This window comes from Anopheles cruzii, chromosome 2, assembly GCF_943734635.1.
Source record: "Anopheles cruzii chromosome 2, idAnoCruzAS_RS32_06, whole genome shotgun sequence".
Lineage (NCBI taxonomy): Eukaryota > Metazoa > Arthropoda > Insecta > Diptera > Culicidae > Anopheles > Anopheles cruzii.
This window is the reverse complement of record NC_069144.1, coordinates 47,779,701-47,807,685: the sequence shown is the minus strand read 5'-3', so window position 1 is coordinate 47,807,685 and position 27,985 is coordinate 47,779,701. Positions and strand designations below refer to the sequence as shown.

The 27,985-nt window shown below is 56.2% G+C and overlaps 6 protein-coding genes across 7 annotated transcripts; 3 read left to right on the top strand and 3 right to left on the bottom strand.

The window, feature by feature from the left end:
- Positions 1-5: 5 nt before the first annotated feature.
- On the bottom strand, positions 6-27,280 carry LOC128266854 (uncharacterized). The gene is made up of 7 exons (XM_053003644.1): positions 23,619-27,280; positions 23,450-23,529; positions 1,978-3,849; positions 1,064-1,913; positions 835-997; positions 567-771; positions 6-497 (listed from the first exon to the last, which is right to left on the bottom strand). Exons 1-7 carry the CDS (start codon positions 27,278-27,280, stop codon positions 250-252), a joined length of 7,080 nt encoding a protein of 2,359 aa, XP_052859604.1. The 3' UTR covers positions 6-249.
- LOC128267478 (uncharacterized) lies at positions 4,966-7,442 on the top strand. Its single transcript, XM_053004318.1, has 2 exons — positions 4,966-5,040; positions 5,112-7,442. The coding sequence occupies exons 1-2, from the start codon at positions 5,024-5,026 to the stop codon at positions 6,382-6,384; spliced, it is 1,290 nt and encodes a 429-aa protein (XP_052860278.1). The 5' UTR covers positions 4,966-5,023; the 3' UTR covers positions 6,385-7,442.
- Positions 6,359-8,160, bottom strand: LOC128267475 (uncharacterized). Its single transcript, XM_053004314.1, has 2 exons — positions 8,048-8,160; positions 6,359-7,980 (listed from the first exon to the last, which is right to left on the bottom strand). The coding sequence occupies exons 1-2, from the start codon at positions 8,065-8,067 to the stop codon at positions 6,426-6,428; spliced, it is 1,575 nt and encodes a 524-aa protein (XP_052860274.1). The 5' UTR covers positions 8,068-8,160; the 3' UTR covers positions 6,359-6,425.
- LOC128267477 (uncharacterized) lies at positions 8,312-9,935 on the top strand. The gene is made up of 2 exons (XM_053004317.1): positions 8,312-8,418; positions 8,488-9,935. The coding sequence occupies exons 1-2, from the start codon at positions 8,390-8,392 to the stop codon at positions 9,905-9,907; spliced, it is 1,449 nt and encodes a 482-aa protein (XP_052860277.1). The 5' UTR covers positions 8,312-8,389; the 3' UTR covers positions 9,908-9,935.
- LOC128267476 (uncharacterized) lies at positions 10,039-11,716 on the top strand. Of its 2 annotated transcripts, none has more exons than XM_053004316.1 (2): positions 10,039-10,082; positions 10,162-11,716. In XM_053004316.1, exons 1-2 carry the CDS (start codon positions 10,075-10,077, stop codon positions 11,675-11,677), a joined length of 1,524 nt encoding a protein of 507 aa, XP_052860276.1. In that variant the 5' UTR covers positions 10,039-10,074; the 3' UTR covers positions 11,678-11,716. The 2 variants fall into 2 exon arrangements, with proteins under 2 accessions (XP_052860276.1, XP_052860275.1); XM_053004315.1 differs by having other exon boundaries at positions 10,159-11,716.
- Positions 10,499-13,501, bottom strand: LOC128267474 (uncharacterized). The gene is made up of 2 exons (XM_053004311.1): positions 12,949-13,501; positions 10,499-12,806 (listed from the first exon to the last, which is right to left on the bottom strand). Exons 1-2 carry the CDS (start codon positions 13,454-13,456, stop codon positions 11,734-11,736), a joined length of 1,581 nt encoding a protein of 526 aa, XP_052860271.1. The 5' UTR covers positions 13,457-13,501; the 3' UTR covers positions 10,499-11,733.
- Positions 27,281-27,985: the final 705 nt, after the last annotated feature.

The window sequence follows — 27,985 nt, the reverse complement described above, 5'->3', positions numbered from 1 at the left end:
TCGAATTCAATATACATTTACCATGCGATATAACAACGAAAAATAGAAAATAGGATAAGATGAAACAAGTAGGCAGTAAATTTACACAACCTATCTACACTAAACACTAACAGTAAGTATATATGCATTCTAACTGACTAAAACCGTATTCGATCATTCTCTTTAACAGCCGACTGTACAGCGCGCCACTTTACACAACTCGATCTTCAAATGCATCTGGCGGTGACCGAGCAACACTTGCGGGAGCGATCACTTTTTGCTTTGCCCTTGATGCTGATGATGGTGATGATGCTGCTGGTAGTGGTTATACTGATGATGATGCTGCGGCTGGTGGTGGCCCTTGCTGGCAGTATCGATGTATTTGGAGGTATAGGTTAGCAGCATGTGGCGCTGCTTGATGTGTTTGGCCCGTATGTGGGGCGACGGAATTTCCTTCGTGTAGTTGCTCGGGAACCAACCGACGGCCCCGTCCCGGATGCGTTCACCTTCGTACCAACCTGTGGGTGTATTCGAACCACAAGAACAACGTTATCGATCGGCGCTACCCAATAACGGTCGCTACCTACCGTCGGCCATTTTGCGATGCACGTGCACCACATCCTTGATGTCGAGATCGAGCTCGTCCGGCTGCAGCGCCTGGTACGGGTGGACTGCGATCACCTGCGGACAATCCCACTGCTCGTAGATCTTCTCCTCGGGGTTCTCCGAAGCGGGCGGTTCCGCCACCGTCAACCACCGCTCGCGCTCGGTTTCCGACGGGCAGCTAACAATCTGTGGAAGTGGACAACGTTAGTTTGCGGGGCGCTTTGGAGGCCTTTCGTGTCCTACGCTCACCATTTCGATTGTCTTTCCCTCGTGGTTCTCCAGCAGCGTCATGATGATGAGGTTTTTACCGAGCGTTTGCATTTCCTTCGCCGGCAGTCCGGGCACCACGTCCCCGGAACTCACCGCCAGCAGTGCCCGTTGGCAGTAGTCGACCACCAGATAGCTTTCATCACTGCCGGTGGGGAGCGAAAAAAGGTTAAAGAACTTGCCAAACGTAAAGCGATCAGTTCCTCGTTACCTCTTCTTTTTGGTCAGGACAAGCAAATCGGTGAACAGGAACGCGTATACGTTGCTCTTGGAGAACTTTTTACCGAACGTTAGCTTCGCGTCGTCGCCGCGCCACAGCAGGTGGACTAGTTCGCCGCGTTTCTCCAGCTTCCGGTGCATACTGCTCGGCGCCGCTCCGATGCCGCACGGTACGATCGGCAGTGGGCGGATGTGGGTCGGGAACTCGATCTGCCGCGACAGCAGCTCCATCTCGTGCACCTGCTCGCTCCGGTGGGCGGCATCGTTGCAGCGCGTCAGGATGCGATTGATCAGGACGAACGTTTTCTCCCAGCTCCCGAACTCGTCGTCGTCCGTTCGGCACCGCTGCAGTACCGCGTCGAGCAGGAGGCGCATGCGCGTTATCCGCTGCATCGGTAGCATCAGGAACGAGGACAGGCTCAGGCTACAGCAGACCGAGTCCGACTCGAGCTCGGCCAGTGTTTTCGCAAACTCGGGCTTGTTGGCCTTCAGTGCCTTCAGCGTGCGATCGATCTTTGCCTGGTGCTCGCAGTACGTGACGTACACGTGGAACTGCTTCTCGGCGTGCTTGTAGATGCTGTGGCTCAGCCCGAGCAGCATGATGTTGTCCTGCCAGCAGTTCTCCAGATCGCACAGCAACCGATCGGAACACTCCTGCACGGGGATGATCGACGAGAAGAGCGTCTTGCGCTCGGCCGACGACAGGATGCGCACGTCCCGGAACGCCGGGTGGTTTACGAAGTGTGTCCGAAGCAGATTGAGCGACTTCAGGTACGATGCCTCGGACGTCAGTATCTCAAACTTGGCCTCCTGCAATCGCTTCTCCGTTGGCGTCAGGGTCGCTAAAACGAATAGAACGGACATTAGTGAACCGTTAGCGTGTCTGCGGGGCCTGCGGGAACTTACCCAGAATCTCCGAATTGCGCACCTCCGGAATCTCGCACCAGAGCGTTCGCAGTTTGCCGACGTGCGGTTCGATCAGTTCCAGTGCCGTCGGTCGGGATGGTTTCCGAAGCGACGGGTGATGGTGATGCCGGTGATGCCTACCATTGTGAGCGGAGAACTCGCTGCCATCGGTCGATCCGTCACCACTGGAACCGCCACTACCAACCCCGCCACCACCATCATCGTCGCGGTCCGCACCTTCCCGTCCGCGGTCCGAAATCTTCTCGTACCCATCGTCGTACAGCTCCGCCTGGCCGTTAATCTCGGCGTCGATATCGCGCGTGATCGACTCCAGTTTGGCCGCGTTGTAGATCTGATAGAGCGGTTCGTTCACGAACATACTGTGCGAGTGGTCGTCTCCCGGACCCCCCTCGCCGCCGGTCGACACCCCTGAGCTTTCGCTCGAACTGGCCACGGAGGCACCGCTCGTTTGGTAGATCTCAGCGTACCACGACGCGGACGAGGAACCGTTCGTGGTGGCCGTTGGCGACACCAGCATCGGCGGCACCGTCGGTCCGTCCTTCAGCGGCGGTGATGGAGACTGCAGGAACACTCCGCATTCGGCGTACCATGAGGTGGCTCCCAGTTTACGAGACGGAAACTTCGGTCCAGTCGCCGGGTGTGGGACACACGATTTGTGTGTCCCTTCGATGGTAGGTGAGGCCACCGGTGACAAGGGGGGTGGTGGCGGTGGAATCGTAGGCCGATTCGTTGGCCCACCACCAGCACCCGCGACCGAAGCGATCGACCGGCGGCGGCTATCCTCGCACGAAGCGGATAGCAATGGCCCTGTCGAACTGGCCTCGAGACCGTTGAAAATGCCCGAATCCACGTCCGCACCGGAAGCGCCACCACCCACGGTGGCGCTGGTGGTCACATAGAACGTGCTCCGGGAACCGTTGAACGAGCTGCCAATGTTGAGGTTCGTCGAGCCGTCGGACACTAAGCTTTTGCGGAGTTTCGAGCGCAAAGATTTGCTGCTTTTGGGCTTTTTGGTCCGGCTCGGCGTTTGGACCGGAGCGCCACCGTCGCCGCCACTGGCCACCGTCGGAACGGTGCTCACGTTGCTCGACTCGCTCGTACTCCGGAGGAGCAGATCGGCCCCACCCGACGACGGGGGTGCCGCCGGAAGGCCACTAGAAGGCGAGCTGGGTGCAGAGGGCGACGGCAGCAACGAGGAGCACGAATGTGAGTGAGTGTGCCGCCCGCCACCACCGGCCACCGCGAACTCGCTGTTGACGTAGTCCTCCGGCGGTGGCTTCGGGGCGGCGGCTGTCCCGCCTAAAGGGAGCGGCAGCTTGAACGCCGACGCCTTCGCTTTCGCCACCTTCGAGGATGGTTTCGGTGGCAGGATGGCATTCTCGTAAGTGGCCACTCCGGTGGCCTTGGCTGGTGGCGGTGGCTGCTGTTTCCGCTTCGAGAATTTGTTGAAGCCCTTCGCGATCTCCGACTTGGACAGGGTGCTGCCCAGACTCTTGATCTTTTGTACCAGCACGTAGACCTGACTGGCGGAGGCTGGTGGATCCGGGAGCTTGGCGTTCCGGATGTCGACGCCACTGTCGGTACGGTTCCGGTGACTCTCGTCGTCGCCGTCGTCGCTATCGTCGGAATCGAACGAATCGAACTCGTCGTCGTTGGACAGCAGTGCCGCCGGGTCTTGGGGTGATCCGGCTGCAGTAGGGACCCCGCGGTGCTCGTGGAAGTTGACCTGGTGGCCACTCGTTACACCGTCGGTCCCGGTAACCCGCAATCGCTCGCCATCCGGTCGGTGGTGGGGGTAGTAGTCGTTCGATCCGATCGAGTACAGTGACTCATAGTGGTGATCGGAATCATCTGCAAGAAGACGAAGACGAAGTGTGAGACAGCGATTAGAGATTGTGCACATCGGACGGGAGTTAAAATAGCGGCTACTAGGCTGTTCAATAAGTTCGTATGATCTATAAGAAAAACACAGTTTTATGGTTTGAAATACACTTTATTATTCGGTATGGCCTTCCTGAACATCAATACACTCGTGCCAAGGAGACTCCAATTTATAAATACCATCCCTGTAGTGAAAAACTGGAAAGGCTTCAAAATACGCTTCCACAGCTGTTATGGCGTCATCATTTGATGAAAAGCGTTTTTCACGCATAATTTATTTTAGGTCTGTGGAAACAGATGCAAGTCGCTAGGGGCGAAATCTGGTGAATACGGTGGATACTCCAACAATTCGAACTCGGATTCATGTATTTTTGCCATTTTCAAAATGCTCTTGTGACTGGGTCCATTGCCCTGATGAAAGAGCATGCTTTTCTTCTGCAAACCGGGTCTTTTTCCAAGAAATTTCTCTTTCAGTTGTTCTAAAAGGTTACAACAACAATCGAAATTTATTGTTTTACCAGTTTGCAAGTAATCCACAAAAAAAATCCCTTTGGCATCTCAAAAAACTGATGCTAACCAAGAAGGTCTTGGCCGTTTTCTGGACACGAACTCATTTCGGAGTCGAAGCACCAGGTTCACACTACTCTTTGGCCTCTTGTTTTGATTCAGGATCATGACTTGGGTCCATCATCCAAGTCTCATCCATAGGAATGAATCAGCGCACAAAATCCACTTTCCTTTCCTTTCGAAAAAGCTCTGAATGTTGCCGAGAAAGTTGCATTCGAATGCATTTTGGGACCATTTTTAGCGAATGCGGCACCCATTTTGCACATAGCTTTCTGAAACCCAATACTTCAGTCAAAATATTGGTTATACTGGTCAATGAGATGTCTTGACCTTGCACTAAAACTCTCTCTCTCTCTCTCTGTCGTACGAACTTATTGAACACTCCAGTAGATTGCAACAAAGTTTGCCCGAACCTAGAGAGACATGGTTGGAATGGGGCATCTCGCTTCCTTATCGACCCATCAGACTGATAAGACGCTGATTAGATCCGCAGATCTCGTGTGTCCTCGACAACAGCTGCGATTAGGCCGATCTCAATCCCCAGTATACCGTCGACGTCAACCTTGGCTGTACCGTGATGTACACCTTCGTCCTGTGAGTACTCTTTCGGACCTGCGGGAACACATTTTGGATCGAACAAAACCCAACCAAACCTTCGATTGTAGGCTTTGCACCGCCGTTGGCATTGCGGCAGCTGCCGGATCCTCCACCGGAACGGTGGCTTGTGCCAGCGAGAGAAGCAAAGTGTGCCTCGTAAAGTCCCTGAACGGTGGAGGAGCACCGGAATGGCCAGATTTGAGCATCCGGACCCAGCTGCAGGTGGCCAGCGGGCACCTCAAAATGCTGTCGCGTCCGATGACCGATCGGATGCAGAAACTTCGCACACTACAGCTCGAAGGACTGAAGCTGGAGAGTGTATTCGTGCGGGCAAACTTTGAGGAGCTCCGGCTGAGTGGCAACGCGATCGTGAACCTAACCACTGACCCCCAGGATATTAGTCCACCACCGTACCGCCTAAAAGTGCTCGATCTGCGCTCGAATCGCTTCGCGAACGTATCGCAGCTAGCCCCGTTCCGGAAGCTGGTGGAGCTGCTGCTTGACGGCAACGCCATCTCGGTGCTTGAGATGGGCCCGTTCCAAGGGATGACCGGGCTGCGACGGCTGTCGGTGGCCGGCAACCGGATCGGTCGTGTCGTTTCGACCCTATCGCCACCGCTCGTGCTCGGTGAGCTCGTACACCTGTCGTTGGCCTCCAATCGGCTGCAGGAGCTCGATATGGGCACGTGGCAGTTGCCATCGCTCGAAAATCTACAGCTGAACGACAATCAGCTGACCGAGCTGGCCGGGCTCCGGAATTTTGACCAGTTTGTCAGTCTCGCCCGGCTCAATCTGGTCGGTAACCGGTGGAGCTGCCCGTGGCTGACCGGGGCACTAGCGGACGCAGCCACCATTGTGCTCGAACGCAGCCCACCGGCAGAATGTTCGATCGAGCAGGTGGCCGGCGTGTGTTGTCAGTTCCCGACGGCACCCTCGGGGAGCGCGGAGCAGCTGTTTGTGCCCGAAACACGGATCGCCCGCGAGAAGTTGCGCAAGATCGAAGCCCTTCAGGAAAAGCTCCCCGGCGAATGGGACCTGCTACTGAAGCAGTTCGAGGCGAAGCTCCAGGACCAGCTGAACAAAGCGCTGTCGGTGGAAACACCCGCCAGTGCGCCGGTCACCCTGGAAGATGTCGAGAAGTTGCGCGGCGAGCTTAATACTCTGGTCGAACACGCCACGGAACTGGAGGACGCGATGACCCAGAACGTACAGAACGAGAAGCGATTGCTTCATTTCATAATCGATATGAAAAACCGACTCCTGAGCCAGGCCATCGAAATGGACGCGTTGGTGGCAAGTTTGAGCAGCGATTGGATCGAGCTAACCCGGCGCTTCAACTAAAGCGACGCCAAGTGTCTTCTTTATTAATAAACGAAACAGATTTACAAAAAATCGGTGTTCGATTCGCCATTGTCTTCGCTTATTTGAGCAAGGAATTCGAGCAGCGCCTCCACCTTTCGTTCCAGCTTTTGGGAGACACGCGCCTGGAGCGTGCTGCTCTGGGCCACGGCTCGGTCCAGTAGCTCGCGAATGCTGTCCATGTCCTTCGACTGCCGGTCCAGTACGGCCTGCTGTTTGTAGGCCTTATCCGTGTACAGCTGCATCTGCTGCGTGCTCTGCTGCAACAATCCCCGAAGTTCCTTTAGGGCGCCCTCGTGCGCTACGCTGGTCTGGTGCCAACTACTACTCCCCAAGGTCGTGTTTGTGTCCACCAATTGCGTACCATTCCAGCGTTCGTTGATCGATTCCCGTACCTGGTCGATCTGCTCCCTCATCCGTGATTCGAGCCCGCTTATTTCGTCGTCTTTCAGTTCATCAACTTTCGCGCCCAACGACTTGAGTCCGTCGTCCGTCCGGTTCTGATGCTCCAGCAGATCCTCGAGCTGGCCAGCCAGTGTGTTGCGGTGCGTTTCGATCAAGCGCAGCGTGGCGTTGGCGTTCTCCAGAAGCGTGCGGTTCAGGTTGGTGATCTTCTTCGACAGATCGCCAATCTCGGACCACTTGCTGTCGTACACGTCCATCGCGCCGGGTGCGACCTTCTCCGAGGTGCAACAGTGCCGGCCCATGCGTGTCAGCTTCTCCTCCTCGCAGCGTCCGGCCGGATCCTGGTCCAGCGTGTACCGCTGATCCGGTACGTCGACGGTGTAAAGGCTCTGGACGAGCAGCCAGTCACAGTTCCAGCGATTGCGGGCCAGCTCGACGTGCGCCAGCGCCGGGAACTGATCCAACTTTCCCTCCACCCAGTTCAGCCCGTTCGCGGTCAGGTTCAGGTCCGCCAACGATGGGAACTCCCAGTGCTGCATGTCCAGTGCGACTAGATCATTTCCGGCGAACGACAGGGTGCGCAGCTTGTCTAGCTGTAGCGGAGCACTCTGAGGAGCCAGTACCACCGTGGTCAGCTGGTTGTGGGCCACCGACAGCACCCGCAGCTCGCCTAGTTTGCCAAACATCCCCAGGTCGAGGGTGGTCAGCTGATTGTGGTCCAGATTCAGGACCCGGAGCTGCACGAAACGACTGACCACCGTCAGGGCCGTAAGTCGATTGTTCGAGAGCTGCAGACTTCTGAGACCATACGTGGTGCCGTTATCGGCCTCGTCCACCACCAACGTCTCGATGGCATTGTGCACCGCCGAGAGGTGCATAAGCTTCGGATCGATGAACAAACTCTGAACACCCAGTCGGTCCAGCGTCAAGTCGTTCACGTCCGGCCACTTCTTCAGCAGGGCGCGCGTGACGTGCGGAACGCGGCCTGACTCGACCAGCAGCGATCCTTTGATCGGACCAAACTGCGCGTCACTGATGGCGGCATCCGTCGCCAGCACCAGCTCCGCAATTTGGCATTCGGTACCTCGGGACTGGCAGGAGTACTCGTTCGAAAACCAACCACCTCGAATCGGGGGTAGGACCAACGAAAGGATCAACACCACCGAAGTCGCACTGTCAGGAGAGGTTGAATCGTAAATCTTCACGTCGGCAAGGAATCGTGACCGGAGGAATCACTTACCACCACACACCAGAAGCCATCCTTTCCGCGAGTCAACACCACACGATGCGCCACCGACCGATTGAGAACACGAATTGAGTCGCAACATCCAAGTAATCCGTGCCTTATCTCGCGCCACACAGGCTACAATGTCTCGTCCAGATTGCTGATATGAATCTGTCCGATCGGCGTAATCTGACCTCGGCCCAGTTTGTGACCTCTGCGCCGGAAACGATTTAGTAGTCGTTTGCGGAGCTTTCACTAAACAATGTTGCCACAGGGCCAGGCCAGGGAGAGTTGGTCCCGCCCTTGGACCGCCAGTTTGTGGCTGGCTGTGCTCAGAAGCGAAGCAACCATCGCGCGATGTTACTACGTTACTCTTTCCTGTGCTGGTAAGGTCTTGGAGCCGCCTATACCTTTGGCCAGACTAACTACGTATATCTTCTTTGTCTACTTCCCAGCTGTCTGGTGGTGTCCTTTGTACGGCCACAGACCACCGCAGAAATCGCCCTCAAGTGCGCATCGGCGTCGCCCCTGGCATGCATCATCAATGGGCTGCATTTTGAAGACCCCAGCCAAGATTTGACACTACAGGATGCCAGTGGTCGGAAGTATCTTGCCATCAAGGGAGGGACCATCAAGGCGTTCCACACGAAGCACTGCGACCGTGCGTTCCGTACGTTCGAAAAGGTGACGATTGGGCGGACCGGTCTGGAAGAGTTGTGCATCGCCCGCGAGTTCGTGCAGGTGTTGGCCGAGAACAACAACCTGCACACCATCCACCCGGACACCATCGGCGACGACGATGGACAGGGCTACAAACTTCAGACCCTAAAGTTGTCCCACAATCGACTCACAAGTGTCGCAAACCTGTGCGCCTTCCACAACCTGCGGGAACTTCACCTGGAGCACAACCTTCTGTCGACCCTGGACATGGAATGCTTTGCCAGCATGACACAGCTGGAACGGCTGCTTCTGGGCGGCAATCGGATAAATCATGTGAATTCTCCCGCCTCCCTGGTGCTGCCCGCGTTGAGTGAGCTGGGACTGCAGAACAACACGCTGACCGTGCTGAAGGTGAGCGGCTGGAGCGTGGAGTCGCTGGCCCAGCTCCAGCTAGCCTCCAACAATCTGACGCGCGTCGAAGGGCTAGAGGCGCTCACGGAGTTGGACGGCGTGTCGCTGGCCTGCAACGATTGGGAGTGTACCGCGCTCGGGTCCATGCTGGCCGTGCTGCGGACGAACGAGGTCCGGATCACGGACGGTGACACAAACTGCGAGGGCATCGGCGGATCCAACATCTGCTGCAAGGTGCAAGAGACCGCCACTGCCGAGGGTGAGCTGGTGGGTGAGCTCAAGAAGTACGACTCGCTCGAGGCCCAGTACTGGGGCAAGAGCAAAGAGCTGGAGAACCGATGCAAAGAAATCGAGGACAACTTCAACAAGCGACTTGCCGAGGTCCAGCAGAGCATCGCGAAGAAACCGGAATCGGAGTGTAGCGTTACACACGAGGAGAAGTCCAAGACCGAACCGCCGACGGAACCAACGGAGGCGCCGAAGGAACTGAATCCGTCGAGCGGGAAACCCGTAACTTGCGTAAAGGTAGCGCCCCCAACGCCAGCTCCGACCAAGCCGTACGCTGACTGCACGGAGGACCTGAAAAAGTTGCAGGACGAGCTGCAGAAGATGCGCGATCAGTTCGAAGGCAAGCGTGAAGCGATGGCCGCCACCCAACGGGAACTGACGCTGCTCACGAAGACTGTCCGGCACGAGCTGCGGACCGCCGTCAAGCGCGGTGCGGACAAGTTGCGGGACGTCCAGGCCAGGCTGACGATGTTTAGGGCACACGTGAACGAAAAGTGTTCCTCAATAAAGAAGTAGAGTCTGAGCGCCGTCGATGCAACTGATATGCCCCAAGTCTCGTTGTTGTTTCTATTTGTTTTGATGAGATAAGGAATAAGGTCCCTAGCGGCCGGTGGCAACAGACTCCCGACCCCGGTGAGTCCAGTTGCGAGTAAGTCGCCCAAGTGATCGGTTGATTCCCGACCATGCTCTGGTAGGTACCACATTGCACAGCGCGCCCGGTATACGTCACGGGTACTGATTGGCGATTCCCACTCCGTCTCGTCCAGCAGTGTCAACGCGGTAGTTCTGCTACTGCTAGGTACCGCCGTCCAGGCCGTCCATTATGGCTGTGAGCCGTCCACCAAGTCGTCGGTCGATCGAGCGTGTGTGCTGAAGGATGTTCAGCTTCTGACGGAGGAATCCATCCGGAATGCTTCGTTTGACGCGGACCAACCGGTGCTCAGCCTGGAGGGTGGCCAGATCCCGCACTTTTCGCTGGAACTGTCCCGCAAACTGCCCGCCGTGCAAGAGCTCACCCTCAGTGCGGTGGCCGTCCGGAACGTTACGATCTGGAGCGGCCTGCGACATGTCAGCGTCAACGGTAGCGGTCTCGAGGAGGTGAACTTTGAACCGGGCGGTACTGACCACCAGCTCAGTTCCCTGACGCTCACCCACAACCGACTGCGGGCCGTGCCCCGGTTCGACGGGAAGTTCCAGCGCCTGCGGGTTCTCTCGCTGGACGGGAATCTGCTCGAGCGGGTCCAGCTGTCCGACTTTGCCAACCTGACCGAATTGCACAGCCTTTCGCTGGCCTCGAACCGGGTGTTCAGTGTGGAACTGGGCGACGTGCCGGTCAACGGGGCGCTCCTGCTCAAGCTGCGGCACCTGTCGCTGGCGGGGAACAAACTGGTGACGCTCAAGTTTACCGGTTGGCACCTGGATTCGCTCACCGCGCTCGATCTATCCGGCAACAACCTGTACCTGGTGGAGGGCGAGTTACGGGACTTCGGAGAGGCGCTGGAACGCATTGCGTACGCCGGGAATGAGTGGAGCTGTGATTGGCTCAGCAAGGCCCAGCTCTACTTTGAGGATCGGCGTGTCAGTGTCACCGATCGGGACGAGGCCACCCGCTGTGAGCGGCTTTCGATGCGGAACCTTCAGAACGTCTGCTGCATCGAGGCGGCCGAGCACGACTTCTCGACCGACGTGTTCGGGGCGCACTGGGACGAACTGAGTGGACTGCAGCGGCGCTTCGACCTCTTGCAGTACGCGTTCAAAACGGAGACAAACACCGCGAAGGACCGGATCTCGGACTGGCAGCATCAGCTCAGGGAGCCACTGGAGCGAGCCACCGCCGCGCAGGCTGAGCTTGAAAGCTCACTCGCCCGACTGAAGAAAACGACCCAGGAGGAAGCGGATCGATTGGAACGGCTGGCGGACACCGTGAAGCGATCGCTGGCGGACCTGCAACAGTCGGCGGAGGATCTGTACCGGCGCCACACACGGCCCACCCCGTCGATCGATGCGATCCACCAGCAGACGCTCGGGGTAAGCATCGAGCGGGCGAGGACCCTCATCGAACGGCTGCGCAAGGGTATCCGGGTGTACGCCGGAAGGACCGACCAGCACGAGAGCCGGCTGCGCAGCCTGGGGGAACGGGCCATGCAGCTCCGGACGCTGGTGGCCCAGCTGGACACCACGAACCGGGCCCTCGAGCAACGGATCCTCCCGATGGAGCAGGTCGTCGAGAAGGCGTACCGCCTCGTGAACGCTGACCCCGCTTCACCGCTGCATGTTTACAGTTAGGTTCTTTCTTGCAATAAACTCAACAAAGGGATACACAGGACCACCAGGTGACTTCCTTAAGCCTCTGGGCGGTTGGCCGCACAGAGCTGTTCGATTTGGTCCAATCTTTTCGTCAGCCCGCGGAACAGAGCGTCCTGTTTGCGTTCCCGTTCCTCGAGCGCATGGATCTGGTCGCGGGCCCCGTGGATTTGCTGCTGCAGCTCATCGACGATCCCGGTGCGGGTCACGAGCAGCAGCATCGGATCGGGAGCGGTGGCGTTTTCGGCACAGCAAAGTCGCCCGTCGAGCAGCGGTCCCGCTGCGCACTGGGCCTCATCCTCCTGCACGGCTGGCGCCATCTGGTGGCGGCCGTCCACCCGGTCCAGCATTCCGGCGAGCCACGCACAGTTCCAGGGGTTATGGTGAAGCTCCAGGGTCCGCAGTGCCGGTAGCTCCTCCAGGAAGGTCATCAGAAAGCCGAGCCGGTTGTGGCTCAGGTCCAGCGCACGCAACCGCTCCATCCGCCACAGGCTGGTGTCCAGGTGGGGCAGCTGGTTGAACTGCAGGAACAGTTGTTCCAGGTGGGGCATCACCAGGGGCGGATCACGCACCCCGCCGAGTGTGGTCAGTCGATTGCGCTGGAGTGTCAGGATTTTTAGCTTCCCGAGCGGTGCCAGCTGCTCGAGCGCGAGCGATTCGAGCAGATTTTCGTGCAGATACAGCTGCTCGAGTGCTGTCAGCCGGCGCACACCTCCAATGTCCGTGAGTCGGTTCTGGTACAGGTGTAGCTGCCGCAGAGGTAATCCTTCTACCGCGTCGATCCGTTTGATCGCGTTGTAGCTCGCGAACAGGACCTCCAGCCGGGGGCAACCGTCCAGTGAGAGGTGCTCCACCCGAAGCCGGTGTATCATCAGGCTTTCGGCCGTGGGCAGGGCCGCGAACAGGGAGCGATCGACCGTCGGTAGGCTGCTGTTGCGAATCCAGACGGCCGTCGCATTCGGCGGAAACGGTCCGTATGGCGGCGGTGCCACTACATTTTCCACCACACAGTAACCTTCGGACGTTTCCACGCACTGGGCCGGGTTGGGGGCTTGTAGGGCCGCCACGGAACACACTGCGACCACCGCGAGAACCACCCACGAGAACTGGACTGAATGGAGGTTCATTGTGACGCCTTCTTGCTTTTTCGACTCTAGCTTACCGCGAGCGACAGAACGCAACTGACGCGGCCGACCATGTTTGCTACACGGCGGGGCTTTCTTATCAGTCAAGGGCATACTAAGGACACTCACCAAGAAAAGCGGACACCAGCTGCAGCTCAAACCGATTACTATCCCCTTCGCCGCCTTCGCTCGCTATCACAGGTTGTGGGGTGGCCACTTTGGCCGCGTGCTTCCTTCTCGGCGGCACATCCGGTGGTCGGTGGTCCGGAGTTTTAGATGGCAACCCGGCCCCCCGATTGTCCGGTTGCCGGACTCGTACCGCACACAGTGAGGTTAGGGGTCGGGGACGCGTCACCCGTGACTCGTGGGATGGGACGCAATTTTCGTACACCGGATCCAGTCGGCCGCCTGGGGATCCTTTGGATCCGCTTTTAGCGGCAGCACGGCGTCGAGTGGTGGCACCCGCAACGTCACCGCTGTCCACCGGCACTTCCGGCGGGTGGGCAGGATCGCACAGATACACGGAGGACGTCGAGGACACGAACACTTCACCAACGGCCCGGGGTCTTCGCTTACGGGGCACTGTCCCTTCGGTGGCTGGCCGGCCACCTGTGTTCGGGGTGTACCCTAGCGCCATCCGGGCACGGAACCCGGCCCGGTGGTCGGTGGAACCCGTTGTTGTTGGAGGCTGCATCGCCGCCAGACGGAGTCGTTCATATTGCGGGCACTATTTCGCGCACAAACGGGGGTTACATTCACTCACACTGGCTCTAGGGTTAAAGGCAGCCATAAAGAACGGGGTTTGCTATAATTTTTTTGAATTTTTCCGTTAATTCACTGGTGTTGTGTGATAAAAACATTGCCAATGGTGGTCTGTTTGCCCACCAACCGGAACGCGAAAACCCCGTGGCCGCTGTACTTTCGCCTGCACCACCCGGAACGACACACGGATTTCCTTACCAAACACCGGAATCGAAAGCCAATCTCTTTTCCCCTGCCTTTAAAAGGCGCCCAGAGTATGATGGTGCGTGGCAATTAGTATGCTCGGCGCAGTATGGCCGATCCGGTGCATCGTCACCCGAGTTTTGGCAACCGATCACCAATTTCATAATTTTTTTAATCATTTGTATCACCCACAGCTCGTCCGACTTAAGGGGTGTTGGCCACCCTTATGAGGTCTTGAGTCACACGAAAACTTTCGCTCAACGCGAAGCATGGGTCGCACGGATGTGAAGTGTGCAATAAAACCGTCGGAACCCGATTTTATGTTACCGGCTGTATCCGACACGTATCCGCGGTTCTGGATTCACACGTTGAGCGGATGTTGATGTTTTCCGAATGTTTCGAACCGGGACCAGCCCGTAGCGTTCAATGGTACAAACCACACCTAATTGGGCCGCGGCCACTCACTGTGAGTTTCCCGGGTGCGATTAGAGATAAAAACCCGCACAGGCTGTAAACAAAATAGTTTCACCCAACCGGGAAAAATGATCGTTTCCGATTGCATCCGTTTTGCGTTACGGATGGCCGGTCCGTCGGTCCGTCGGTCGTTCGAATCGCCGGGCCTTACGCAACACCAACACTGGTCATTGCCGCTACGGCAAAAACAGTTCAATTTAAAGGCAATCATTCGATTATTACGTGGCCCACAAAACAAAAAAAGATCACATAATGATCGCCGTCACCGTCCACGACGTTTTGCACCAATTGACGACTCACGAGTTGTTCTATTGCTTTGTGTTTGGCGCGGTGGCAAAACATTGTTTGTCAACTGCGCACGTGGGGACCTAATCCTAATTCACCACCGATTCCATGGAGTCCGTTCCGTCCTTCCGATTTCCGGCGGGGCGATCATTCTGGCGGTCTTTGGTCGGAAAAAAGGTTTTCCATTTCCACCGTTCGCTCGACCGAAGGTCGTGCCGTCGCGCGTCTTCGTCTCCTTCAATTCAGTTTCTGTTCCTCACCGACGTCGTTTGAGATTTGAATTTGCGATTAGCGTCGCCGCCCGAGGTTAGGCACGGGCCGATCTTTTAAATTTCTTAATTAACTTTTTGTTTCGTTTGGCCCAGATTCCCAGTCAGGGTTTTTCGGGGCTACAGCGAAAGGGGTGGCCATCACAAACCCTGCCGCTTCTGCTGCTGCTGGTGGGCTGCCTGGCCACACAGGTCACCAGAGGCGTGATCTCTTTGATTACATTCTGGAGCACACTCTGGAATTGGCGGGGACGGGTTTCAATTTACATTCAATGGCGCGCGTCACCCATTTTTTTCCACCTGTCCGGCTTCCGAAACAGCCTAAGCCTGAGAAACAACGTCCCCTCTCGCTTAGGGTTTTTTTTCTTCTAAATTTAGTAAACATTTGATTCGCAACCGAATCCGCAGCAAAAGTCCGCTTAGGCCACCACCTAAATTACTGTACAGAAAACCACATCCAAACCCCCCATTCTGGCGTCACCGCTCGCGGTTTGTAGGCCACGAATGCGCGCTGATAAAATCGCGACCTAAGCGACCGCAAATGATGATGAGACCCGCGCATCCGGTGTGACATCCATTGCGGCAACACGTAATCATGGGGCTCGCGGTGTGTGTTAAGGTTTAGCAAAAACGAGAGCCTCAGAATTATCGCCAAACTGCTGCTTTTCACCATTGCATTGTGATGACAATTCATGGTGCGGCAGTCTCGCAACGCAGCCCGGAGTTCGTTGCTTAGGCACAACACGCAACAACCACCCGGCCGCACGTGAAGGTCAGTGTTGGGCGATTTACATCGGAATTGTTGCATGCGCCAAACGGCTCCGCGAGCTACGAAGAAAAGTCTATCTTATAGATCTCTCATTGAAATTCCTCCAAATAGGAAATTGGAATCGCCATGATGCTGATCGTGGCGGGCCCACAAATCGTTGCAATAAATTCAAAACCTCGGCGGTGACTTTCGTTCGCGTTGTCGCGGATCAGATTGCGACCCTTTAGCACGCCTTGGATCGAGAATGCCGATCCCACGGATGGTAGCATACGACGGGGTGGCGGCCCATTGTTGCGTGGCCGGGACCTAAGCCGGATCGGCGTAACCGACGCGCGCGCGCCCACCACACATGCGCAACGCGGGTTGCACTTGAATGCACACACTGCTACTGACCAACCGAACCGACTACCGACCCGCAAAACGCAGCGCAACCTCCAACAACTGCAGTCCAAAGGGCCCCGGCAGGCGGTGCCGATGATGCCGATATGCCCCACCGTCAGTGCCTGGGCTAGGGGCTGCATAATTCACACGCGACTGCGAGCGACTGACGATCGTTTCGCGCTGTTGTGTTCAAACACTGCCTTTTTTTGCGGCCTGCCTTCGCTTGTTTGCCAATCGAACGCGGTTCTTCTTCGCTCGGTCTCTGGTTGGTTGCGTAACGCAGAAAAGGAGCGCATCTTACGCGGAATTAGCAAGCGAAAGCGAACAAAAAAGCCGGCCGCCACCGCCGGCGCCGAGAGAAAGAAATTGCGCTTCGGTAAATTATGATTATGATTCGCGCCTCGACAACTCAACGACGTCGACAACGACCCAGAGGTCTAACGACGATTGTTTTGAGCCGTTGGCACAGAAAAAGCCGCGGTCTGGTAAATTTCTTTCAGCATTAGGGCGCCGCGACACGCTCTCGTTTTTTTTCCTGTGTTTGCAGTCGCTCCATCGTAAGTTAAACTAATTTCTTTTCACTCGCGCGTTACATGACGTGGTTTAGGCAACAGCGCCGGTCACAAAATAAGACAGAAAAAGCAACAATCGCACCGCGGCACGCGAATGCACCAGAAATGCACTTTCACGCTGCTAGGCTATTAAAAAAGGTGCCAGGACTAGGATTCGGTTTCGCGGCACCAAAAAGGTATTAATCGATTGTTTGCTGCTGCTGCTCGGCTGCTGGGGCCTATGATTGATTTAGGCTCGCTCGCCGGTGGATAAAAGTGGACCATTTTCCTGTTAACACACACGCATCTCACACGTGAGGCGACGCAAATTAGATAATCTCCGGGCGTATTAAATGAAATTGAACAATTAATTGATAATCCCCGGCCGTATCGGACGTGCGCGCGCGAAGTGGGAAATTAAAGACCCCCCGAAATTATCGCAGAAGTTGAAAACGTTGTAATCATGCTGCGCTCAAAGTTTTAATGCGATTAAGCCCCGGTCAGAGCGTTACATAAAGAGCGGTGGCGCTTCATTTCGATCCGATCCGGGAGCTTTCTTCTTGAGGGGCAGTAAAGAGGCGTGATTTACTCGGTGATTTTTGTGAATTAACCTGGTGGCAACGACGTGGCAAACAAACACCACACAAACTGGCACGACTAATTGTAGCACCGGGTGTGTCCTTGCCTTCAACATCCTGCCACCCGATTGTTTAGACCGTCGCATTCCGCACACCGATGCGTATTGTTTTGGGATTGGGGGCCACCGATGCTTCCTTTCCCACCGACTACTGGTGAGAGACTTGAATGCTCGAGGAAGTGAGGAAGCTTGTTAGGGTCAGTTATTTGACAATTCCGGTCGGTCCGTCGTCATCTTGACACGCAGTTGTCAATTAAAATAAAATCAAAAACACGCCACGAAGACCCACCAACGTCACTAATCGCCTGATTGACGCTAACCTTGACGGGCCAGGCTCTAAAGGCCAGACCTCATCAGCGCCGCTAGCTGATGAGTTACCGTGTTGCCCTATTATTATGGACGGTGAAGTAATCTCCAGCCGGGCCATTTTGAGAGCTGCGGCCACTTGTCGGGTAACGATCCTCGAGGAAGGCTTTACAAAATCCCAATACCCAACGTCTCCTCTGAGAGACATCCTTCGGGTGACTAGGCCCAAGGTATCCGACGAAAGGCATTCGTTCGAGCCCAAGCATTTGCTCCGTTTTGGAGCACCATTTTTGTGGCCACCAGGCAACAGGTACGAAACCGGTTCCGGTAGGCAAACAAGTTCACGAATGTGCAAAACAAGTCCCACACGTCGTAGGTGTTGGATCCAGGACACAAAAAAAAAACAAGTGGACCACCTGGAACCAAAAGTGCCGACCAGTGCCGGCAAACCGGTTACGGGGGATCATCCGCTTAAGGAAACTTGATCCAGATCCAGAGTGACTCACCATTGGACCGCCAAGCGTTTGGCACCGTATTACGTCAGAGTGAGGTCCAGTGGAGAGTTCAACTCCAACGTCTTCTAACCAGAAGAAATGATTCCGTTCATGGAAAGAAGTGATCGTCTTCGAGGGGTCAGGGGTTAACCACAAGACTCCGCCACGTCGGGGAGTGCCCGACATCGCCACTGAAGCGAAGTTCCTCGTCTGATCACGGCCCCATAACGCCCCGCACCGGACAACGAACTCTCGGAACGCTCGGTTTTAATGTGACTCCGAGGCCGAGTCTCTGGCTCTGGTTGACTTTCGCGCCGGACCCAGATGCACTTTCGATTCGAATTAAGCATTCAATTGGCGACGCTCTGGTCCGTAGCGAGCACGCATCATTGGGCACCACCGGGGGGCACTAGGGAGCGTCATTTATTACCGTCCACTGATCGTTTCAATCAGTTTACGATCATCGGGTTCCCCGATTCGAGGAGCCAACATTAGTTCCAACATTCTTCAGCGGATCGCCATGACCAAAACTTCCTACGCTAGCTTCACTTTTCGGGAGGGCTTTGCGTATGATCTCATCGCGTGAAATGATCGCACGCAGCAGCTTTTGGTTGACCTTTAAAGTCTGCCCCGGGGGCTGGTGTTTGTGCCACGACAGGGTGAATTCTGAGTCTTGCGCATCGATAGTACCTGATACACACGGTACACCTTGCCTAGGCTCACAACCTCTCGAATCCGAACACTCCACATGTGTCAGTATCGCAGATGCAGAACAAGTTTTCGGTGTGGTTAGCCTTGGCGCGACACGACCCGACTCGCCACCGGTTATTATCCGCGAACCTTTTTTCCTGACAAACCACTTCTTGGAAATACGTCGTCGTCGTGTACGTCCCAACTGAAGCTGCAAGTGATCATCGTCGTCGTGTCTGAAGCCCGGATGGCTCATTAGAGTTTGCGGTAAGCTCGGAAGTTAGCAGCAGCAGCAGCCCGTCCGTTATGTTTCGCCCTCCTCATTAAGTCCGCCTTCGTACCCCCGGAATGTTCAGCCTCCCGAAGGGCTGTGGCCGTACTAATTTTGGGGAAACATGACACAACTTCCGCTTGCTGCTTAAAATCCGAATTGACAACCTCTTTCCACTCTGTGGGAGAGTGTTGTTGTGGCCCGGATTTAGGCCAACGATCCGGATCCGGAGACCGTTAAGCTTGCATCCGTGCACTACACGAGGCAGCGAGATCGGGCGTTCCGTCTTGGGATGTGGACACTAGGAGCGCTCTGAAGTGCACCGGATGTGGGTTATTATTATGAAGCGATAAACCACTCTGCCCAAAACCAAAGGGTTACCGAGCGCTGGACACACAAAACGTGCTAATTAACAGGCAGTTTTTTTTGGGTGGTATGTTGTCGCTAATTGCCAGCCCAAGCGGACGCATGCGTCATGAAAGTGTGCTGGCAACACACATTGAGAGGCCGACCTTGAAGGAACGACCGGCTTTGGGAGGGCCATTTTGGCAACAATCTTTCCTTTATTGGGGAGGCTCAAATGGAGCTGTTTGTTTTAAATACACATTGTTGCCAATAAACATATCGAGCGTTAAGAGCCTCGCCAAGTCTGGACACACTGGAGCTAAACGAATGGGGCTTAGCATGGGCTGAAAGTTGTTTACAGTAAACATTATTTATTAATTGGCCAGAAATGGCAAAAGACCCCGCTCAAACTGGTGTTTCCAGTTCCAGGACCCGGGTGACTCTTTTCCTGATTTTCACTTCTTCGCTGCCTTGGCCGGGATGCAGATTTCACGACGGCCTCACGCACCACAAAAGACCACTTTTAACGTGCTGATGCACCCCGTTTCATAATGCGCCAGTATTTTATTGCCATCGACGATCGGCTCTTCTGCGATTCGAATGTGCCCACGCGACACAGGAGCGTGTTTTGGGGCGGCAACGGATTTTCAGAAAATCCTTCGTAAACGCACACACACACAGCACGGTGCATTGGAGGGAAGAACTCGATCGTTATGTAACGAGCTAAGCGACCGCGACCGTTAGACGGGGGTGCATTTGGGAAGACACATTTCTGACCCATCGGCAGCTCATAATTCACACCACCGCTGTGTGTCGTTCCGCTATTGGGTCGCCCCAAACACAGTGCCGCATTCCGCAAACGATCACAATCGGCAATACACACACACTCCCGCAGAGCCCGTCACGCAACGCAGCGCACCGCGTTTCTGCGCGCACTCTGCGTTTCTGGTTTCTGCTCTCCCCGGATCCGGATGCAGTTTTCCACGCCAAACGTCACGGTGTCACGCACGGGGTGTTATTAGGTGGTCAATTTAGGTGCACCCCCTGAGACCAATTTTCCGTAAACTCTACTTTGAATTTTGAGCCGCTGGAAAAGCACGACAAAACACGACGCGATTCAAATTGAATAAACATTCGTTCAGCACACACACAGGCAAACAGCGAGGGCGCACAACCCACCACCGGGCCGCCGGCCGATGGTGTTGAGGGTCACACAATGCGCTCCGACTCACACTATCAAGATGAACCCTTTTTTATTCGAAAACACAAACACACAAGCAGACGCGATCGATGCAAGTGTTGGCGCGTTGTTGCTGGCGAACCAAAACCACGAAACAACGAAACCGCGTGCGCACGCCGTCATGCGCAAAAGCTCACTAAAGTGCTGCGATCGGCGGCGCGCCACACACAGCCTCGCGATCGCTGGGGATAGACACTGAGCGAAAGAGAGAGAGAGAGAGAGGGAGACAGAGGGAGAGAGAGTCGCGATGTCCGCGAAGGCCACACCGTCTCTCGCGCTGTCGCGGTACAAAGAGCGCCACAAATCGGGCCGATTATGGGGCGCTTCGGCGACCGATCTTCGAAGCTGCTGCGCTGGGTAAAGGCCACGCCGGCGAGAGGCCGTGCTCCGTGGTGTCGCAGTGCGATTATTGGGGGGGGGGGCAGTTTGGAGAGCAAACAGTGACACGGTGGCCATCGGTGCACTGTATGGGGCAAATAACTATGCAACGAGAATCGGTTACTTTTACGAATGACCTCTTGCGGGTTTTCATGTGCTTCCTGGTTACATGCGCGTACAACGTTGAACATTAGAGTCTTTAATTTGGTTGCCTACAACTTTTGAGGTTGGAAAGTGTCATTGGTCCGAAACTTTTGACGTCCGGTGTACGCAGAGCAATAGCGGCCTGCTTTGGTGTCATGCTTTGGGTTCCGATTGACATTTAACGACAGCTTTTGGATGGTTGCCCTTTGCTCAATATTTGCACTTATTATATTAAATTATGCAGTTATTCTGCGAGGAATTCTGAAGCTGCTCCTGTTAAACTCTGGTTTGAATTCTGTTTTTGATTTAGTTCGTTTGATATTGTTGGTTGAGAGTTGATCATTTGAATCCAACGGCCTCTTACTAGCAGACCATTAAAGAGTACATCCAAAATGCTTTAATTTCCTATTGTGGGGATTTACACACGAGACACGACAGGTTAATAAGAAAAAGTATCCTTCACATCAACGGAAGGGGGGCAGCCTTAACAATTCGTTAGTCTAATGGCTAACGCGTCAATTCCCTCCTTCACACTGCACGATCTGCCAATTTTATTACATAAACTCTTCCATTTCCAAACGGACGCCTCTGCCTTCGTTGAGTGGCCCGGACGATGATGCGTTCCTTTCTGTCGATTTAATTTTTTGGTAATTTATTTACGCTTCGGCCCCCCGGATCGAAGGGGTTGCTGCGAAATTTCACACCCCCACCGGGGGTGTAGGTGGCCACTTCATTGCCCCCTTGTTCGTCGATGCTCTTCTCAGGACGAATCCACGCCTCGAGGAGAAAAGAGAAGCGCTAGAAAGAAATTGAACACAAGAGTTCGCGTGGCTCTTAATAAGCCGAGATCGTTGAAGTGCGTTCTTTCATCGTCAAAGGCTAATTTAACGATCCCCCAAAGACACGGGCTGGAGGCCCCGCACAAAACACTGCCCGCCGACAATGCCAATGTCATTAGATGATGCAAAACTGTGAAAAGATCAAATCAAGCACATCGTGTGTTTAGTGGCAGATGCGGTGCGACTGATGAGTGGCCAGCACCACTTTTTCTACGCTGACATTTCGAAAAGAAAAAGAGCATTCCGTTCGATCATCTTCGCGCGCGACCGGCGGCCATTTTGCACCGCTTTCGATCACTTTTCGGTGGGTGGGCATCAGCGGCCAGCGCAACGCAAACGCATCGTCAATCAACGGCGCGATCGCTTGAGAAATTTGAAAGGCCCGAAGAGGCTTCATTGTGCCTTGCTGGAAGATCAATCAGCGGGTCAATTAATTGCTCAACTCGCTCGGTCTTCCTCTTAATCTCTCCCCGTCGTTAGAAGGGGTTCCCGACGCACTCTCGGGTGCGTCGTAATCGATTGTGAATCTGCAGAAAATGGCTTGGGTTCTCGTCACACACACACACACACACACACACATACGTGTGTTGCGTCGTGTAACGACTCGTCCCGAACAACGATCACGATGACAATGGGTATAACCGCCGACGGCATCATATTGGTGCGTGAGTGCACTTCTTTTCGGTGGCGCAATGCACCCGCAATGCGACCAGAGACACTGTCGTCCGCCCCGCCGGGAAGACTGATTAGATTAATTAACAGATGTGCCGGCGCAGATGGAACCGCACGGCGCATGCATTTCTCCCCGTATTCCCAACCAAAGGCCGGTGGTTGCCAATGGGAGGATTTATGTTTGTTTTTTCCCGACAAGATGTGCCTGCAAGCTTAACTTACATAAGGGTTTTTCTCCATTAAATTTAGCTGCTTCCAACAACGGCGCGCGGTTAGGGCTGGGAAAAGATCGTCAGATCGTGAAGCTTTCTTTTCACATCACCCCAAAGCATGACTCGACGCGCGAAGAATCATAATTGCTTCTCCCAGCAGCAGCAGCCGCGTGCGCATCACTCTCTCATCGATTGACCGTGTAACGAGCGATGACGGTGCGTTGCGTGCGGTGTGAGCCACTCACGGTTGGAGAATGACACATTAATCATGAAAAACAATAGTTAAGCTCATGTTTTACAATCCGAATTACCCCCAGCAGACTCGAGAGAAGAAATCAAAAACTGTATCACAAAACACGCGCGCGTTCGCTGCGAGTAAGCTCGTTGCCCGGATTGCATACCTTTAGGCGTTTCCAGTGTGCGAGTGTGTCTCCGCTAAAGCGTCACCTACCGGCGCTCCATCGTAAGCAAACGAATGGAACGGCGGCCCCAAAATGTCCGAATAGCGTTCAAGCGCATATGGAATAGGAATTTGAAAGGAATTCGCGGTGGCGCGACTTCTGCTTCATTAGCGCGGCGTAGAATACCGTTTCACCGTAACGGGATCGTAAAAGGGCAGCCGGTGGATAGTGTGTCTCGTGACGCCCAGCTGCCCTCCATCTCCAGCTGGTCTGCCGGGAAATGATTTGCATAACAGAACGAGAAGAAGCTGCGGCTGTGCCACTTACCGTCTATCTTCGTGTGCGAGATGCGCGCCACTTTTCGCGACCTTAACGGTGTGTGGTGCGTCCGCTTCCGTTCGCGTACGCTGTTTGGAGGGACAAGAAAAGGAGAGCACGCGCGTTGTGGCCGCAGTCAGAAAAGTGTGTCTCCGGCTATGGCTATGGTAAAACTTACACAATAAAGTTTGGCCGCTTCGAGCCGGCCGGCGGCACTAGCAGTCCGCCGGGTGTCGTGACGGTCCCGTAATCGTCATCGGAAATGTCGGTCCATTCCGCGCTGTTGTTGCTCGTGTCGCTACCCCGTTCGCTCGGGGGGGTCAAGCTCGGTAGCAGCCCGCCCGTCGTGCCGTACAGGCTGTTGGTGATCTGATCGGAGGCCAGCGTCGTCGTGGACCCACCAATCCGCTGGTGGTGAAGGGCCAGCTGGCGCACGTACTCGATCCGGCTGCCGATTGACTCGTAACAGTTGGAGGACACCAACGACACATTGTCTCCGGTGGGAGACTGTTGCTGTGGCCGTTGCTGCTGATGGTGCTGCTGCTGCTGCTGCTGCGGTCGAGTCGATCGTCCAGCGGAGGACGGAGGTACGCCCTCCGAGAGGCTGCCCTCCGGCTCACCGGACGAGTCGGCGCCAGCAATGCTGGCCGGATCGTCGTAATCCAGCCCATCGTCGGCGCTGCGAATCGTGTCGTAAATGTTCTCCTCGTAGATGTGTCCGTGGGGTGATTTGTCTAGCAAATCTCCACTCGGAACCTCGGAGGCACACTCGGGGACAGGGAAACTTTTCGTCGGATCGCCCACGCCCACCGGAGTGGTGCAGGGCGTCGGCGCACCGACCGAGGGGTTGTTGCGCGGCGGCAACGGAATGTCGTCCGGTTTCGGTGGCCGCGGTGGGATCTTGCTGTACTTGATCCTCTCGTAGTTCGACTGGTACGTCACCTGCAGGTGCTTCGGTAGCGTTTTGGGCGACGCCGACAGATTGCGCTTCGGTTGGGGCAGTGTAAGATCGTTGCTCCCGCCCACCGCCACCGGCGGAGGGTCATCCCGTGCCGGAGGCGGCGGCGGTGGTGGAGGGCTGCATATTTCGTACGTGTCTTCATCGCGCGCCGCCTGAGTGCACCCGTCCGGTGCACCGTGCTCGATGGATTCATAGTTCTCGAATGACTCGTAGCTGTTCACACTGACGGTATCGTCCGGTCCCCGGTCCGCCCCTATCCGCGCAATGCACTGGTAGAGGTTGTCCGAGTCTCGTTTCGATTTGTGGATAAACGATTCAATCTTGGTGGTTAGCTCCACCAGATCGATCGATGGGCTCGAAATGGATGCCGAACCCACTGTCCCGCCGCTGTCGTCGGGCTGCGTAACCAGCTCGTAGTCGTTCTCCGGATGGCCGCGCTGCGTTAAGGTACGTTCGTTGAGACTTTGCCGACCGGTGGTCCCACGGAAGCACGGAAACTGATGATCGTCCATCGAAACGGACTTGTTGATCACGACCGTGTTGACGGCCTCGGCAATGTTCCGCTGACTAGCGTGGGCGCTTCCGAACAGGAACGAGGCATTCGGTCGCACCTGGAGGCCACTTTCCTCCTTCACCTTCACTTCCTGAGCCACTGGTGCCGGCGCGCCGTTTGCGAGCGACAGATCGTTGAAGCTTTTCGACAGATTCTCGATCCGCTGGCTGGCCCTGCTGATCGCTTCGAGGATCTTCTGCTCCGAGGCGTCATCAGCCACTTCCGGAACCGGGTTTTCTTCGATCACGATCGTTGGAATTTCGATGGACGAAACAAACGATCGGCGAGCCTCCTTTGGTGCGGGCTCCGGGGAGTCCCGGAGCGCCGGCGGAACTGAGTCACCCTCGGTATCCGGCACCGTTGGCTCGATTTGTATCTTCCTGGATGAGCGAAAAGTTAACCGTTCGTAGATCTTCGATACGGTGCTTTTACTCTTTTTCTTCTCCTTCACTTCGGCGATCGGCGGCCCCACGTCACTCGGTGGGGTACTTGGAAGCGTGATCACTTCTTCGATCGGTTCCTGTGTCGGGGCAGAACTCCGGGAGGGCTCCTCTGCCGCCTGACCATCTGTGGCATCCATCATCTCGCCTTCCAATGGCATCGGATCGGTAGATCCTTCTGGAGGTTCTTCCGTCGTTGCCGATGGCTCGGCACTTTCGCCCTCCTGTGCTTGAACCCTCTTCGACTGTTCCTTCGTCGTTGCCAGCAGCAGCACCTGTTCGCTTTTGTCCGGCACCTTCGGCTTACCCCGGCCCGGTGGCGGTTTGCCCGTGTCACCATGGCTGGTGGCGTCCGTCTTGGTGCTGTTCCGGTGCGGTTCGAACATCTCCAGCACCTTGCGCACCCCGAGCGAGCTGCGGCCCGTCTCGGCCCAGTCGGGCCGCCGGTACATGTTCTTCCGCAGGCTCGGCCGCTTCCGGACGCCGGTCCGGCGGAGCGACGAGCTTTTGCTTGACCCCGACGCCACCTCGTCGGAGCTGTCGGCATCGGCGTTGGAGGCGGACGAAGACTTCTTGCGCAAACTCGAACGGCCCGAGGTGTTGCGTGCGGAAAGACTCCCGTACCCATCGGCCGCCAACGCCCCGGATGCCCCCAGGCTGCGGGTATCTTCCAGCACCTTGTAGGCCACGTTGCCGGCCCGGTGAATGTAGCCGCCCCGTTTCTTGACCTCCTCCAGCAACCGGGCATCCTGCTGGATCATCTGGTTGAACTTGCTGGTCAGGGCGGCCACCTTCGTGCCGTTGCCGGCCATCAGCCGCCGCCGGTACGGGGAACCGTTGTTCAGGAAACTAATCTTGCGCGTCGGCGTGTTGCCCTTCCGGGTGGGCGAAGCACTCGGTTGAAGGGTGACCGGCACCGGGCTGGGCTCCTCCGTCGCCATCGCCACCGCCGCCACCGGTGGCACCTCATCTTCCACCGCTCCGGTGGTCACACTCTGGATGTCGACGTCGATGAAGTTGTTGACGTAGTTTTCCACCCGCAGGGGCATTTTGTCACGCTGCGGCTCCTGTTCTTCGCGCGTCAGAGCGCGAATACCAAGCAGCTCGGTCCGGCGGGCCCAGTGTATGTGGTTGCCCGCCGGGGTTGCCGTAGCCAGCGGAAACGAACGACGAACGGTGCCGCCGGTGGCCCCAGTGGCCGTGGCTCCGACACACTGACGTTTCTCCACGATCACCGGTGTGCTCCGATCGGGGCTGAGCACAGCCGTCTGCGAGGATCGCTTGTGGCCGGCCACGCTCTCCACCGACAGCTGCGGATCGGCGACAGCAGTCAGTAGCGAATGGCGCTTCCCGGAGCGTCCGATCGACCCGTTGCGCTGGAACGAACGGTACGAGGCCCTCGGGGACGGTGACTTCCGGTGGATGGCGCGGGATGCCACCGGCGCACCGATGGTGGCACTTTTGGCCTTCCTCGTCAGCGTGTCGACGGTCGCCCCACTAGCGGTCGACCCGGCCAGCAAGCGGTTGTTCCAGAACTGACGCAATCGCTGCACACTGTACGCTGGATACGGTGCGGGCGAATCGGGCGAAGAGTCCGAGGATGACTGGGACTGGTCTACTCCTGCGCCACCGCGCCAGTTTTTCGATGACCTCGGCACACCGATGGACAGTTCCGTCGACCGGGTCTTTTCTGTCTTGATTTCCTGGGAGCCTGCTTTAGCAATCTCCTCCGGCGCTGACCGGTTGCCAAAGAAGTAGAATCGTTGGATGAAGCTAGACACTTTGCGCGTGTCCTGGCCGGCGTCCTTCTGCTCGCAGCCCGGACGCTTCTCACCAACCACCACCGATGTGGTGGTGGCGGTACTGACGTTGCTTGTGACGTGCATCACGGCTCGTGGCTCGGGCCGGTTCAATAATTAGCGCTCGGGACCTAAAACGACACACAGAGAGAGAAACATTACTAATCTTAATTCTTCACATTGTTTTTTGTGTTTCCAAATGTTTTGCTGTCTCGCGGCAAAGTCACGGTCACGGTGTGGGCCACTTTACGGTTAATGTACCGCACGCCACGCAGTCTTCCAAAAAATGGACCATCACGGCGATAATGGTCGACGTCAGGCCGCGTTTTTACGAAGTATTGGGGACACTTGTGCACGTGAAAGTTGTCCCTGAGACACAGCGGTGGCCAATGTTAGACGAATCCGTCTCACACGGATCTACGGCGCATGGTCCGCGGGATGTGTAATAAGCGTCCGTTGTTGGCTGATTGATTGTTGCAGTGACAGGAGCGAGGGCTGATAAATATTTTGCACCACACGCCCCGTGTTTTGTCGCCGGCTGATTTGCCAACCGTCAACACCGACGGCGGCGGCGGCGAAGACGTGCCCTAAGACGGGCACCGGTCCACGTTGCGTAAGGCCCGATCGAGGAGGAAGTGTTTTGGGCTGCGGAGATAACGCGGCCCGGCGAAGTCTTCCTAGCCTCGCCGTGACAACTTTTGCGCGCAATCCGATCGTATTCGTCTCGCGAGCCTTTGCGCGCTCCGGTGGCTTACTCGCTTTCTGCGTCGTCGCCGCCCGATGCACCGGCAC